Here is a 16,095-nt window from a genome sequence, read left to right on the forward strand (position 1 = left end):
AAAACAAATTATCATTAAAATGGACACTGGTCACCAATTCCCTCTGCTGTGAAATTCTGACAGCGTCTCCTGCGGTATGTTTTTGTACTTCACAGCCTATCAGAGACTCTCAGATCGCCTGAGTAATAAATGTGAATGTTACCCACACAAGTCTGCAAAATAGAAAGCTAATATTCTATTCCGTCACGTGGCCCTCTGATATCACAGATTAGAAATTCAATAGGATATGAGAAGAGCTGTACTGTAGATGCAAATGCTGTGTGCATTTGCAATACCTCAACTAACTGTTTGCCTGCGTTTTGTCAATAGAGCTGCGAAGGTCATTTGCTCAGAGCGTCCTGCAGTGATTTCCATTTGATTATATTTTGTTTTCCACTGCGCTTCGTGCTATTTGTTCACGACCTGAGAATCTTTTTGCCATTTGTTAGGAGAATTCTCCACAGGCTAATTTGACCACAGTCTATTCGCACCCCCTGCCCCACGCCGCAGCCACCACCCCCCGCCCCTGTGCTCCCAGCAGCATTGTGCCTGTCACTGATGCATCTGTCTCCACTGGTATCTATAAATACCCCCTTCTCTCCCCTTCAAAAACCTGATTCCCATTGATTTAGTGACCTATATACACATCACCGTCATCCCCTCCCTTCCTCTGGCTCTCTGCTCCTTCTGTAGATGGTCCTTTGCTGTCTCCACCTCTGATTTCCTCTTTCCTTCATCATCCTTTCCCATTAAGCCCAACTTAGACCACCTCTTCCTCCACCTTCTCCCATCCTCTTGTTAGAAAGCAGGAAAGGCTAATAATAGTTCACGGTGGAAAGCTTTAGTCATGACACATGAAAAGGACTCGAGTGAGGAAAAGAACAGTAGCTGGTGCTTATTTCTGTATTTCAAAGTGTTGTCATTGTGGTAAAATGAGCCTTCAGCTAATCTGCTGTGCGTGTAAACACTGGAGTGGATAGGAAAGGAGTCTCTCGGAGAGGAACAGCATTCAATGTGAAATCTAACTCTGCCTAAATAAGATCAAAGACAAAGACATACAGAAAAAGAGAGAGTGGGGTGTGTGTGGTGTGCATGCAGGGCTGTATGAAAGTGCTATGATGTAATAATGCTGCAGGCTGCTGCAAAATAGCACCCAGAGAACTAATGCCATGAACAAAATGTTAAATTCATTGCAAACAGCAAGGGATTAATAATGAATATGTTCTGCTGAGACAAGCAGGAATCCTAAACCCCAAACATTAGGCTAAATTGCACAAGAAAATGCACTTATTCCTATCATGCAAGTTCTAAACACATAGACCTTATTCAGCGAGTGCAACCACAAAGAGCTCAGGTAAAAGAGGCTCAGCTGCCTATAAGGTCTGCCACAGCTGTAAGAGACTAACAAAAGAAAGCTGAAACAGTGAGTGAGATCAGAGCGCGTGATTTTCTACCACACCACCCCAGCTTAGCATACACCTGTAGTATAAGGCGCTGTTCTGCTCTCTTCCCACTCCCACTAGAGGACCACAGCTCTACTGCGACCCCACACTGACACCTGGTGGCTTCATCGGGCAAAAACCATAACAGCAGTCACAGCTGCACCCGTGCCCCGAGGAGCCACAATGTCATCCTTGTAGTCTTCAAAACATAGCCCTACTGTTTAGTCTTCACAGCACTATTACACGTGAAAAAAACCGCTGTGTCAGCTCTTCTGTGTTCTCTCGGACGACTGCCGGACCACAATAATGAGAGTTGGAAAAAGTGTGACACTCAGCACACAGACAACCACAACAGGAGATTTCAGGACAGTGAGTTTATTTAACAGCGAATTGTGACAGGGAACACAATTTATTTATTTTCCATTGCATTGTAAACCATGTCTAAGACAACCGTGTCATTCACCACATATTCATAAACACCCTCTATGTCATAGAGAGACTTTGTAGGTGGACAGCGGGGGTGGGGGGTCCTCGATTTCTAAAGTGCTATAATGCACAATTCCTCTTGGAGGAAGAGAACAGAGGCCGTGAAATGAGCTCAGACCCCCCAAAAGGCCTTCAAGGTCCCCCCAGCTGCATTATTCATACACTGTGTTTCCTGTGACTGACAGATGGTGTTCAGTGTTTACTTTTTTCCTACTGAGTGTCTGTGTGTGTGTGTGGCTTTACTTATTGCATATCAGTGAGCTGGTTCGTGAAATTTCTCGGTGAATGTGTAAAGCACAAATCTTTAGATTAAAACGTAATAAACTCTTCACTATATTCATAATACATCTCATCTACGTTACATTCTTATATTAGATTCGTTTAGAATATGTACGGGATATACATTTGTGGATAACTGGTGACGGCTGACGTAGTGAACACCATCACGTTGGGTCTCTTATAACGACCTGTTGTCTCAGCCCTATGGATCCAGTTTTACAGACATACATAAGCTAACATGTTCATTTCATTCAAGACTTCTGCACAGAAATAAATCAAGACTTTTAAATCACGTCTGCAAAAGCAGCACATGGATTTCCAAGATTTCGAGTATCCAAAGCGGGTCTCTTGTGCCTAATGATCCTTTGTGCTTTCTTTGATTGTATACACTCCGGGTCGTACATTTGGTGTTTTAAAAGCTCCTCTGTGTTAGCCCGCACCCTGGCGACAGATGCTGGACAGATTGGATGGCAGAGGAGGGCAACAGATAGAAAGAACGGGAGGGGGGAGGGCACTGGACCGACAATCAAGAGAATCAAGAGAAAAATACCGCGGTGTCACACTAACAACTACACATCAACTACACCACTACACCGTCAGACACGCACGCACATACACACAAAAAACCTAATGCACAAGGTCAGTTTAAATTCACAACAGAAAATTGACTTGCGCAGTGTGTTCAAAGTTCGGGCAAAAAAACAGATGAGAACGATCCGAGAACAACGAGGGAGGGGTGGGCTTTTAAAGGAAATCTGGACGAGACAAACGTAGGCATTGTGATGACAATAACAGCAAATACGAAATGAACTTGGAATGTGGAAAAGAAAAACAAAAAGAAAAATTACAGCGGTACTTTATGAAGCCAAGCTCACATGAGCAGACGGGCCATCTTATTATCTGCCGACATGGCTGGAGGTGCCAGATGATGCCCCTCACTGACCTATGGCTTTCAGTTAAGACATTGATAACGCTGAGATTAGCTCAAAGTGATTCAGTCAGTGTGGCCTTGGTCGTTAGTGCAGCCACTGTCATATTGCAGCCACCTCATGAAAGAAGCACCATTCAAAACAGACAGATTTTCTTTACCGTCCGATGCCAGCAGGTCTCTGTCGGCTTTCACATTTAATTTTTAGAACTCTTTAAGCATTTCTGCGAGTCGTTAACTTAAAACAAAAGACACTTCCCTCTATCGCCGATGCTTCATTTGGTCCTAGCTGATGAAACAGGCTGACCCACACTTAAACAATAGCAATAGGCAATAGGCAGAAATGCCCCCCCCCCCCCTCCAAAAAAAGAAAAAGAAAAAGAAAACTACACTAATGTTCCCCACTGCAAACATTTAAGAAAAAAATCTCATTAAAATGTTGCATTTAAGTTCATATGATGTGTCCGGCGTTAATATTCCTTCATTCGATATGTCCACATCATCATAAAACATAAAAATCACCACAACATGAATTGACAGGGGAGCTGGAGAGGTAGGTGTGCAAAAAAGCCATCATTTACAAAACAAACAATAAATCCTAAAACGTCAAGTTCATATCATCTGCATGTTTACAATATAGTTAAGGTGGACACTTTGACACAGGAAAAGAAAAACAACACACAAATACATAGTGCTATACTGCCCACAGAAAGGAATATCGATAAATAAAGCTCACTCCCACAAATTAAATACACTGAAAAGTTGCATCGTGTATCTACAGTGCAACAGTGCAGTTGACGAGCTGCTTGAACGGTGGGAGCAAGGAGGGAATGTGATTGGAATAATACACTTCAAAGTCACCTTGATCTCCGGTGAGATAAACCAATGGCAGCGCTTCAGTGTCGTGATGCATAAACAAGATACAACAGGGCTGCTTTCCCTCGCAGCTTAAAGCAAACAAAACCTTCTAAAGCAAATAAACAGATGTTTGGTTAAAAAAAAATCATCGAGTGCACTGAGAACGCATTAGTGTGATTTTTTGATATCCAAAGGATTTTTAGCTCTTTGGGTCCTGCCATTGAATTCAAGTTTGGATAAAGAATTCAAACTGAATATGAACTCATCTGTAAACAAAAATAATTTGGTCTGTATCTGATGTGAGGTTGAAATGCTCTGGACTTGCTGGCTCCACAATGGATGACTGTATTCATAAATCTCAGGAGGTGAGGTCTGACCGTTTGTTAGCATCAATAATTACTAATAATCTGGCTTTCCATTAGAATTACTTTCAGCTCATTTAGTGTTCACAGCAATGCTGTCCGTCTGAATCCACCGTGCATCACGCGTGGCAGAAAGCTGCTTGCTGCACTTTAGGTCGCAATCCAATCAGTGATGTCAAAGCAGGTGTTTTCGGCCGCCTGACAAAGGCTAACTAAACCCCCGCTGTGACATCAGTGATTGGGGTGTGGGCAGGAGTGCGATGCGCTTGACCCATAAAAAGGCGTGAGGGCGCAGCTGTTTTGTGATTCCGTCAAAGTTCAAACAAAGTTTACGCATGTAGTTTGTAGTTGAGCACCGATTCTCACATTGGTGCTTCAGTCCAGTGTGCATCCACGAAACAAAGCTATAGTCGTAGTGGAGGGGGGGCAACAGTTGAACCTTTGTGGTAGTGCAACACATCAGATGGAACCTGATCTACTTAAAAAGCCATGGCAATCAAAGTGTGCTCAGAGCTGAATGGCTGGGTTCATTACAACCACTTACAGGAAGGGATGTGGCTCCTATGGAAAGATCATAGCGATTGTGCTGGTATCACATCAACACGTCGCCTCAGTCTTTGTCTAAAACAGAGGCCTGTGTTACTGTAACTCGTTGTGTGTTACCTTTTAAGACATAAGGTTAAGGGAAGGTTGTGTTTTTGTTTTGTTTTGTTTTACAGGACTAATATTCTTCTACTTGCCTAAGTAAGGAATGTGCATTTATTTTTAATCTGATCATCATCATTTATAATTTATAGTTTCAAACCAACTGGTAAGATTTCATCTGTCACTTAAAGACTAAAATTTGGTACTGTAGGGTGGCAGAACTGCAGCAAACGAGGGCAGTACATCTGCTTTAAAACTTTAACAATCATATTCAAAAAGATAAGTACAATGTTGTAGTTATAAAGTGATATTCTTTTTAAAACTTAAAACAAGCTGATATTTGTGGCTTTATTTCCAGAGAGCTGGCTAAACCTGCCAACTGGATTTTTTTTTTGTGCCGCCATAGGCAGCTTGGCAAACTAAGGCTCCCTCCTGAATGATTTGAACACATTCAACACAAAAAATTGAAAACAATCTGTACTAATGGTCACGCTCGGACCCATCACAAACTTCTCTCGGTATGGGATGAATCTTCGCGAAGTTGGTGTAATGCATTATGGGAGGGAAAGGCAGAAAGGAGGTGCTCCCTATTTGTCTTTTTTAGGCAAGAAGCTGAGGATAAATTCACCCACGCCCAGGAAGTAGACCACCTGGGCGATGCCAAACAGAGGAGCGATAACCAAGGCTCGACAGTAGGCTCCCTTCAGGAAGGCTGATGGACCCTCGTTACGCATGATTTTCCTGGGGAACAAACAGGAAAACATTGGATTAACCCAAAAACACATCCAGCACCGGCAGACATGGCAGGTGACTGTACATAGCACTTTGCACATGCTGTAAAAGCATAATTAGGTCACCTGATGCAGTCAGTCACTCCAGCGTACGTGTCTTCTGTGTTCCCTCGGGTCAGCGACTGCAGTCTAGTCTTTATAACTGCAACACAGTGAGTTCAGGTGAGTATAACACCAAACATCAGTGCAAAGACTGCGGAAACAGTGTTCTCAGTGCCACTGCTCACCATCAACGGGGTTTACAGCCACAGCTGCTGTGCTTCCCGCAACGCAGCCTGATATAAACGAAACATAGAAAGGAGCAGGGCCCTCTGCGCCTCTTTTTCCAAAGTTATTCAAGTTGGCGAAAAGGGGGAAATAGATAATAGAGAATGGAACATCCCTATAAAATCAGAGAAATAAAACCATGACAGTAAGTTTTGAGAAATTCACTAAAACTACAAAAGTACAGTTGCCAAATCTGTTTTACCTGAGCAGCGTGGCACCAAGGCCTTTATACAGCCCAGCAATGCCCTTTTCCCTCAGCAACTGTCTGGTTATCTGCATGGCTGTCGGGGATTTCGTCTCCACGGTACCTGCTGCCACTGTCTCTGGCATCAGCTTCCTTTGAGCAGCTACAAATTGCAGGGAACATTAAAAGAAAAGTTCAAGCACTCAATGCTAAGAGCAGGTATACATGAACAAACATTTTGGATTTGTAACAGAAAAAAAGACAATAAGATAAAACTGTTGTCATCTCTGACGTGACCACATGAGGCCACTGTTACTACACAATGTCACAAACGACGCAGTATTTGCTAGATTAGATCTCCTCTTACCAATCCGCCCAGCATCTTGGAGCTGAATTTTCAACATCTCCATAGGAGTTGTGACAATAACCTACAATTAGAGCAAAATAAAGGTTTCACATAAACTGTCAACATTTACAGACTGTGAACAAATTAATCTGAAACGACTGATTAATACAGAGAGTGGAGGGGGGAACAAAACCAGTGCAGTGTAAATCTAATTTCATCCATTAGTTAAATGCCAACTCTTGTTTTCCTCTCTAATCCACACAGTAGTAACTAGTTAACTGGATTAAGGGTGAGATGGTCATGTTCTCAGCTGCAATCTTAATCCAAGGTCTGCTACACTTAATCTAATCACATCCCTAGGGCTTGAAGCCTTTGGCCTCATTGACAACAGGCATTTCCTTCTGACTCACTCACTCAGCGCACATGGCTGAGCACTCTCACAGAGTCTTATCTGAGCACTCACGTCTAGCTGCCAGAGTATAGCCCGCTAACGGGACAGCATCTCAGTGATTAGAAATCATTCACTAAAAAGGAATATTACAGGTCACATTCAGATCACAGATAACACTATCTGCAGTGAGAAACTCCCAAGTATGTTTTATGACTACCACCTCTCATTTAAAGGTGGCTGTGGTTAATTCCAGCTGTAGGCAGAGACAAATGAGGTCCAGTAGTTTGGATGTGATCTGACACAGGCAGTGTTAAAGCTGGGTGTTCCAGATGGAGAACAGGAGGATGCAATTAAAGAAGCGCCTCACTCACTCACCTGGCATGTACCTGCACCGCAACCGGCCAACATCTCTTTGAACAGAGTAATCTTTCTGGAGAAGCAAAAGGTAAAAGCACGATCAGATTAAAGCAGACACTAGACTGACAGTGTGAGAGCCAGACAACTTCATTTCCACAGTCCTCGAAAAAGGAGTTGTAACCACTAGTGCTGGTGATGCTAATCTTTGTCTTCCATATCAACATGTCAAGCACAAGGGCAGATTAATAATTCACAAGGCGAGCAGGTGGGCCAGACAAGTCAATCATTCATCAGCCTACATGTTTGTCTCCATAGCGATGGAGACGGATGCCCCAGAGAGCTCCAGGGTTGTCTGCACAGACAGTGCTCATGGTGGATAACAGGTACTTTTTTATTCAGCAGCGCACCGTGATCGGTTTTTGGCGCATGTAATGTGATTCCACTGTGTGCCAATTATATTTCACACGTACATGTAACTCTGTATTTAGAAACCAAACAGTTAACAAGCCAGCGTGAAGTGCTCGGTGCCTCTGAGAAGATGACAGAAAATGGGGGATTAGCTGGAGCCTTGGTGACACTAAAGACAGCTAACATGTCAGGTTATATGCTAGTAAACACGCCAGTTAATTACAGTGGGAATTAGAGGAGTGGGCAAGTGTCAATCTGCCTGTCAGCACTTTCATTTCTCACCCATCCTTGGAGAAGTGATGCCTGAAGAAGTCGTTTGCAGCCAATTTGATGGCTTTCTCCGGTGTGACTAGCGTTAAGTTCACGGCAGCTCCTGAGAGGATAAAAATGGCAGAGAAGGAAAGTAAAACACAAAGAAGAAGAAGAAAAAAATAAGTATTTAAGTACTCTCTTTTTTCTCTACAGTTAGTGAGTTTTGTTGTTGTTTAACTTTGTGTTTTTCTTGATTATTGTAATGGCTGTATGTTTAGCCTTTAGTACATGTTACTACTGTAACCTGGTTTCCACTGGTATTTAAAAGTGTTTATATTTTGATCTTGTTTAGTCTAGCGTTCCCAGCATCCTCCTGTAACTTTTTAAGTCTTCATCTCTGTCAGGTGATTCCCTTCTTAGTTATTTCCTCTTGTGCCTTGTTGTAGGTTTGACTTCCTTTGTTATTGTCTTAATTAGTTTTAGCCATTTCTTGTTACCCTAGTGTTTCCACTTCCCTGATTACCTCTGTCAGTGCACCCCAGGGTGGCTGTGGCTACAATGTAGCTTGCCATCACCAGTGTGTGAATGTGTGTGTGAATGGGTGGATGACTGGATATGTAAAGCGCTTTGGGGTCCTTAGGGACTAGTAAAGCGCTATATAAATACAGGCCATTTACCATTTACCATTTACCATGTGTGTATCTATAGCCTCAGTTTCCCTTTGTCCTTTGTAAGAGTGACTGTTATTCACTCATGTGTGTGACTGTCATTGGTTGTTGTGTCGTTCTTATTTTGCCACATGGGATTTATATTCTTGGAGCAATAAAAAAAACTACGTAAAAACTAATAAAGGGAAATCTATGTTTCTTAAAACTGTGTCTTAAAAAAGACACATGAAAAACCACCACTCCCCATGTTATCTCATGTTAGACTTTCCACATCTGCAGAATGCAAAGATACACTTAGGTCTGAGTGACATAAATTTCATCATCAGAGGGTGAATGTGAGGCTCTGTGCTCTGTGCAGATATCCATGTCCCTGCCAACTACACTAAAAAGCATCAACTATTAAAACATTGTTTAAGTGAACACCAAACAGACTTGATACGTGCATAACAGCACACAAGCCTACACAGGTTAGAAAAATGATTACCTTATATTTAAATGAGTTTGCACATTAATCACATACAAAGTCAAAAATCTTCACTTTACCTCTGTACATCCCAAAATATCCCTCTGACCGAATGGTCTTAATAAGGCAATCTGACCTGTAACACAAGCACAACAGTTGTGGTATGTCAGTTGAAGAGCTGCCTGATAGGCTGAGTGACACTACACAAGGCTACTGTGGATTAAAGCTGGAAAAAAAGAAAGTCATACATGCTAGTGTAAAGGCGAGATCCATTTTGCTGGTTTTGGAGCCGAGTCTTGGCCAGGTCAATGGGAAACACACAGGTCACTCCGATTAGGCCAGCGATCCCCCCATTGATCAATTTGGCAGGCAAACTGGATGAAGGTAACAACCATAAACACAAAGACAAAAATATCAAATGTGGATGGTCACTAGATTAAAAACAAAGCCACAGCTCCAAACCTCTGTAACCTTACCTGATCTGCTTGTCAGCCATTTATCTGAAGCCCTGACTGGTCAAAGTTTAATGTGTCTGCTAACTGGCTGGTTTGTTGTTAAGAGTAGTGTTGGGCTGTCCGGGTGGGATTATGTAGCGGGACTATCTTCTGTCCACTTGACTTGTTCCAGCTGTTGTCAGGTCAAGCTAGGGGATATCTGTAAAGAAACAGAAAAAGAACCGGTCCCATCTATCACTGTCATGAAGTCGCCCGAATGAGAAAAATTTCAAAGGTTGCCATGAAGCAATGTCACCTCTACAAATATTACAACATGGACTTGCTTTGGTAGCAAGTTACGGCAACAAGTATAAATATATATGCATGCTTCTGCTCAAAGCAACTTATATTAAATGCATTGAAACTAAAAATCTGCCATAGGTTTTGCAAACCTTCCTATTAAGGTTATTCTGTTTGTTTAGTGCTTTCAAAAATGAGATGAAAATTATGTAAATGCCTGCAATGGAAAGTCAATATACCAAAAAATGGGTTTTTAAGCTTTGGTGAAAGATGGGCGGTGACACTCTACAGTCCTGGTGTCTGTGGATACTTCATTATGCTCTGTATATCCCACAGTTCACAGACGAGCATAAATATTTCCACTCTAACCCAGGTAAACTTTTTAAAAAAGCACATCTCAAGTGGGGAAAGAAAGAAGAAGATGCAGGCCTAAAAAAAGCTATCTACAGCAGATGAACAGTATCTAAAAGGTATGTCCTTAAGAACTAGAAAAAAATCCAGCAAAGACCTGACAGAGGACATGTGGCATGCATCTGGCCCTTCAGCTGATCTATCTAAGCATCACTGAAGCCTCATAAGAAATGGTGTCAGTGGTGGCTGTTAACAAGGCCTTCTTATGGAAGGGAAACAGGGCGAACATGACAAAATGACTCAAGATCTGGACTGAAAATTAGTAGCAACAGGTCTTATGGTGTGATGAATCCATATTTACAATTTTTGTTCAAATCACCATCAAAATGTACAGAGGAAGTTAGGAGAGAGTTGGAGCAGAGAGCGTCTACAGTCATCTATAAAACATGGTGGAGGCTCTGTCATAGTTCAGGACTGCATTTCAGCCAGTGGTGTTGGGTAATTATACAATTATTAATACAGAAAAATAGTGACAGATTTTGATCGAACACAATTAGCATCACAATGGAGTAAAAGCACAACCGGGTAGAAAACACACAATGAACCACTATCGGTCATTAACTGGCCTCCCCAGAGTCTGGACTTCAACATTATCGTAGCAGTGTGGGATCATTTTAACTGAGATTGTAACAAAAGCAGCCAACATCCAAAGAAGAGCTCTGAATGTCCTTCAGGAAGCCTGGAGAACTATTCCTGAAGTCTACTTAAATACATTACGAGAAAGCTTGACTGAGTTCAGGTTACATTAAAGAATAGATTTGCTTGTCTCAAATATCGTCTTTCAGGCTCATTAGAATTGTTTTTGCCTAATATACTGTATTTCCATTTGTGCTGCACAAATCATTGCATCTATTTCCAATTTCCTGAGGGGTGGCTCGAGACTTTAGCGCAGCAATGTAGGTCTTTGGTAAAAGTGGAGGTTTGATAAAATGTCTCCTCAACTTTGATAGCTATATTGCCATAAGAAGGTCCTGTTGACAAACTCTTTCACACTGGACAAACTTAAATGTGTTTAGTTTTACATGATGAAAGACAATAAATCAATGTGTGCCATTAATACTTAAAACTATCAACATGTTATGAAAAAGCAAGACTAATCCCATAAATGTAAATGTAGATTTGAGAGAGCTTTAGCCATTAATGCAGACTGATTACTAACTGCTAAACAACTCTGTCACCAGCCAAACATCTGTGCAGCATGCGTGTCCTTGAATGCTCATGTTTTCATGCCTTTTCATGCTTTTCATGCTTTCATTGTCAACCTGAGGTGCTATAGAGGAAGCTCAACCCTCTGCAGGCTAAAACAGTAATTATGAAAAAAAAAAAAAAACCTAGATAAAATATGTCTGCAGTGGATAAGATGCACCCTATTTTTGGTACAGAATGCCTTCAGTTTAAAAGGATGCTTCCCATTTCCCCTTTCATTCTCTCCTCCCCCTTCATCCACCAATCACAACCTGCCTCTACATGTGCACTCCGCTGCCTTCTCTCCCTCTCCTGCTCTCTCCCTCTCACCAACCCTCCCCCATCACTTCCCTCAGTCACGAGTCACGACTCTCAAACGCAGCTTTTCCGTCTCAGATCTTTGCTGACTTGTGGGCTTCTTAGTGAAGTACAAATGCTTACAGTTGCACAACACCAATATCACTAATTCCTCGGATCCGCTTTCAGAGACATTTCGCAGCACGAGGTGATGTTTCGGTTTACAGAGGGCATGAATGCAGCTGCAGTCTGGTGTGTTTAGTTTGGATGTGGACTTGAGGCCCCTGCTTGCTGCTCCAGAGGTGGAAGAGGGAAGAAAGGGGGGGGGGGGAATTGGTTTAGAGCAGGTCAGCGAGCTGTCTCTGGTGTCTGTTGCCTGGGCGTTCTCCTCACTGCTCCTTGGAGCCAAACACAGGCAACTTCACAACCCACCTCCATCGCTCATCTTCCTTTAACTGTTTTCTCGCCGAGCAGCGACACTGCGCCCACATTTCCACTGTGCTGCATGCTCCTTTTGTTTTGCTCTCGCTGACTTCCTCGCGAACATAGGCATATTAACGCCACGGCCAGCAGTGGGGATATAAGCTGAATTTAAAAGTGGCTATACATTTGGTTAGTAACAGGACTGAATATTAAATGAAAGCCACGACACTGACATCTTCCTCCTTCTCTACACTGCCTGCAGCTTTTTTTGTCGACTTCACTTCAGCCACACGCCACAGCTATGTCTGCTCCAGGATCCATCTGACCCCTAGCCATAGCGTGGCTGCGCTGTCTTGTCATGACAATTGGAGTCTGTGTGGAAACAACTAGGACCAGTGTGCAGTGTCCACAGCAAGAGACACTGCTCATACTTCTTATGCTGTTCTTTGCACAGCATAAGAGGAAAATAACAAAGCGGTGCCTCATTTGTAGTTCACATAACCAGGGATTTTTCATGCTCATTGTGCACACAAGAACTTTTAATCCACATACAGTTCAAGCTAAGTGTCTGTGTTACTTTACTTCACAGCAACATTTTCCAACATTTACCATTTGAAAAACAAAACTACATTTTAAGCTTGAGTAAATGAAACCCCACTTTAAAAAACAAATGACATTTACAATCCAGGGTTTCCTCTTTGGCGGCCAACAAAATCTTTTATAGGCAGGCATGATGTTGATTTATCGATCAAGGAAGTGAATTACTTCTGGAAAACAACTTAAAAGCAAAAAATTAGACAAAAGTGAAAACTTAATCAAATCAGCCAAGTAAAAGTGACTCGAAGCATCTCTCTGACACACACACACACACACACACTCACACAGAGAGTGTTCACACTAAGGTTATATTTTGAGTTTGGACTACTGAAACTGATAAGCACTCATAAGTAAACAATACATGATTATGCAACTCAAGCAGAACCTTGAGCTGAACAACTTAAGCTGGCCCCATAAAACCACCCGCTAGACGTTTCTGATTAACAGCCTCGAAGAGAGTCAAGGCTCAGACTGAGACAGATAACAGTTGAGTTTCTGACCCCTATTCTCACTTCAGGAATGGGACAAAAAATGCTGCCATAGAGAAACAAGAACATGGGAACAACCTACCTAAGAAATATGTGTGAAATTTAGTGCTTCCATCCACGTAATCCTAACAAAGGTGTGCCACTACTGAAGCCTTTTTTTTAATCTAATACAAATATTTCAAATAATAATACAGCAAGCACAGAAAAGACATTGGATCATTATGCAAGTGACATTAGTAATGTCAGATAAGTAGAATGCAAATGATATTCCTATCATTTAAATCAGCTACAAGCATAATTCCCTCATCTGCCACAGAGCCTGGGCTACTTCTCCTCTCCCAAGTGGCAGCAGGATAGAGGTCTTGCTGACTGAGCATGAAGCATAAAAGGAAGTAAGCAGCAACAATGACAAAGTGCAGTGGTAGTAAGTGCTCAGCTAACGTGACTATGGTTGGATGAAAAGACAGAAACGCACGAAAGTCAAACAGGCCGTCGTCATTAGCTCAGCGCAGGCTGTTGTTACCGATCCATCTGTCTCACAAGAAATGATCTGATGAATCAGATGCACACTCTGAGGCATCCAAGGAGAGAGGAGGGGGACAAGGGGATTTCTGCAATTCTCTATCAGATGTCGAGTACTTTTCTGAGCTGCAAGAGCACAGAGGTCACACCTAATATAAACTCAATCTGTCCAGTTTCTTCCAGGGACAAGATTTTCCTCATTTTTAATTTATGAATTCGGTTAAGTTTACTGCAAAGCTGCTTCAACATATTATCATTCGGCTGACTTCTATATAGATATTAGAGCATATTTGATGACCGAGTTTAAATTTCCTTACTACACTAAAAGCAACATCTACTGTTTTCACCATGAAGCATCAGCTGCTTGTATTTTGGCTATTTTTGGACAAAAGTGCAGAAACAAGGGATGAAATTTGTGGTGTCACAGATAAATCTGATTGCTACTCCCTCTTCCCTACTGCATCGGGATTATAAATCTAATGCCTACTTATGAAAGCTCTCTCGCAATCTCCATTTACAAAAAGGAGGGGTGGGAGTTGTGATCTTGGCACAAATCATCTCTGCCAGTGGCAGTGCTCTTTGCGGCCATTAAAACTGACACACAGAGCATGCATTGTTGGAAACACCTGCTGGAGATGGGAACCAAGAGTCCACAGGTTTCAGGCTGCAAAAAATACCCGCTTCTTTGCCAACGAATGCCGTTGTTTAGTCCCTCCTCTGGCACCAACCGTCTCCCTTGCGGCCCAGTTTCCAGTCACACGGGGCTTTTCTCTCCCGTCTCTTCGGTTCTGCTTACATCTCACCTTTCCTACAGCCTCGATAAAGGAATAATCATACTATTGTTGGTCCAGATTCAGCTTTAAAGTATCTGCTTACAATTCACAGTACTGTCCCCCACCATCAGTACCACTACACTTCATTCTCCATTCGGTGCACATACATTAGTGATATTTATCGGTCCTTGCATAGACATTTTAGCATACTTTCAGGGAAGGCTGAAAACTTACAGTTTTCTGAATGAATGCAATGCCAAGTCATGAGTATCACAGTCACACAGGTGTGATAGATCCAGTGGAAAGCACAGGATGACACCCTATACTCAAGAGTGGCTCACCTCATGAATTATTTCAAGCAGTACAGATGCTTTGTTTGGACTACTTCTCCACTGCAAATGCTGTTCATCTGAAAAACGTGCTGGTTTTTCATGTACATGTCAGCACACTCAGCAGCTAAATGTTACCTTATGTGTGCACTGAAGGGAGTTTGGGGCCCCAGATGGAAGAGCGAGGAGTCACAGTAAAGTGAGTGGGTACTATGGGAATGGCCTCCGTTATGTATCCTTTTCAGCAATAATGCCATTACCTAATTTTGAAGATTCTTTAAAATGCTGGATCTTTCTAGAAGTGGTCCTAAGTTAGCGTTTAACCAGATGCAACGTGTGCCTTGTCAGAGTCAAAGAGGAGCAGCTTTTACTTTTCTCTGCCAGTTAAAAAAAAGGGTAGGTGGGTTTAAATGGGTTCACTACTACAATCCCAGCCCACATGATAACACCGTCACTATGGAGGAGAAGCCGGCAGAAGACGGACTCTGACCCGTTTCTAACCGTAATAACCAAATATCAAAGAAGCTAATATTTGCGTTCAAGGCATTAAAATTTAAACAAACCCCATCATTTGTCTGCAGCACTGCACGTACCCCGGTTGCACCTGTGTGCGCGGTTTGTGGGCCAAATATGAGAAGGCATATTACCGACCACCGGTGTAACGGTTATTCCGCTGTTTCATAACGGTGGGCCAGACATAACGTTAGTCTGCAATAGGCCCGGCTATGAACTAAACATCTTTAAAACCAGAACAGGATAACAAAAAAACCCAAAATCCTCGGCTTACCACATAACGGAAAATTATTTGCTGACCATGAATACGCGACAAACTCACATTCAAGCAAGCTAATACCCCATCTCTCCTGTGCCGTTTTACACATTTAAGCTCAACGTGCCGCCTTTTACCCTATTCCCAGGTGAGATTTCAACGGCTCTAGGCAAACAGGCACATTTTGTGAGTCAGATACCAGACGGTGAGAAGCGCAAGGCTCTGCCTGCATCCCGTTATGTACATACCAGACACACAGAGCCGCTTCCGCTGTCTCCTCGGTGGTGCTGCGGTATGAAATCAAAGCCTTTACTCTCTGTATCTTCAGCTGAGAAACCCACAGTGGCTTACCTACCGGCGTTACTAGCGGTTCAGTCCGGTGGAGGGAGGTAGAGGAGGTGGGAGTGAAGGCAGGCGGGCAGGGAGGGAGGGAGGGAGGGAAAGCGATGGAGTGAAATAGA

The 16,095-nt window shown here is 42.7% G+C and overlaps 1 protein-coding gene across 1 annotated transcript; it reads right to left on the reverse strand.

Moving 5' to 3' along the window:
* Positions 1-1,780: 1,780 nt before the first annotated feature.
* On the reverse strand, positions 1,781-15,993 carry slc25a22a (solute carrier family 25 member 22a). Its single transcript, XM_040025928.1, has 11 exons — positions 15,883-15,993; positions 9,583-9,760; positions 9,355-9,480; positions 9,187-9,242; positions 8,006-8,096; positions 7,334-7,388; positions 6,589-6,649; positions 6,240-6,384; positions 5,998-6,152; positions 5,837-5,912; positions 1,781-5,720 (listed from the first exon to the last, which is right to left on the reverse strand). The coding sequence occupies exons 2-11, from the start codon at positions 9,600-9,602 to the stop codon at positions 5,567-5,569; spliced, it is 939 nt and encodes a 312-aa protein (XP_039881862.1). The 5' UTR covers positions 9,603-9,760; positions 15,883-15,993; the 3' UTR covers positions 1,781-5,566.
* Between the last annotated feature and the right edge of the window lie 102 nt (positions 15,994-16,095).

The sequence above is a fragment of the Simochromis diagramma genome, unplaced genomic scaffold (genome assembly GCF_900408965.1).
Source record: "Simochromis diagramma unplaced genomic scaffold, fSimDia1.1 OVJJ01000293.1, whole genome shotgun sequence".
Lineage (NCBI taxonomy): Eukaryota > Metazoa > Chordata > Actinopteri > Cichliformes > Cichlidae > Simochromis > Simochromis diagramma.

Excerpts from the sequence above, each read along its gene's own strand:
- slc25a22a (XM_040025928.1), bottom strand. The coding sequence starts at position 9,602 with ATGGCTGACAAGCAGATCAG. Across the intron at positions 9,243-9,354 it reads TCTCGCCTTTACACTAGCAT|GTCAGATTGCCTTATTAAGA; the intron begins GTATGACTTTCT and ends CTTGTGTTACAG. Across the intron at positions 5,913-5,997 it reads GGCTGTAAACCCCGTTGATG|TTATAAAGACTAGACTGCAG; the intron begins GTGAGCAGTGGC and ends ACTGTGTTGCAG.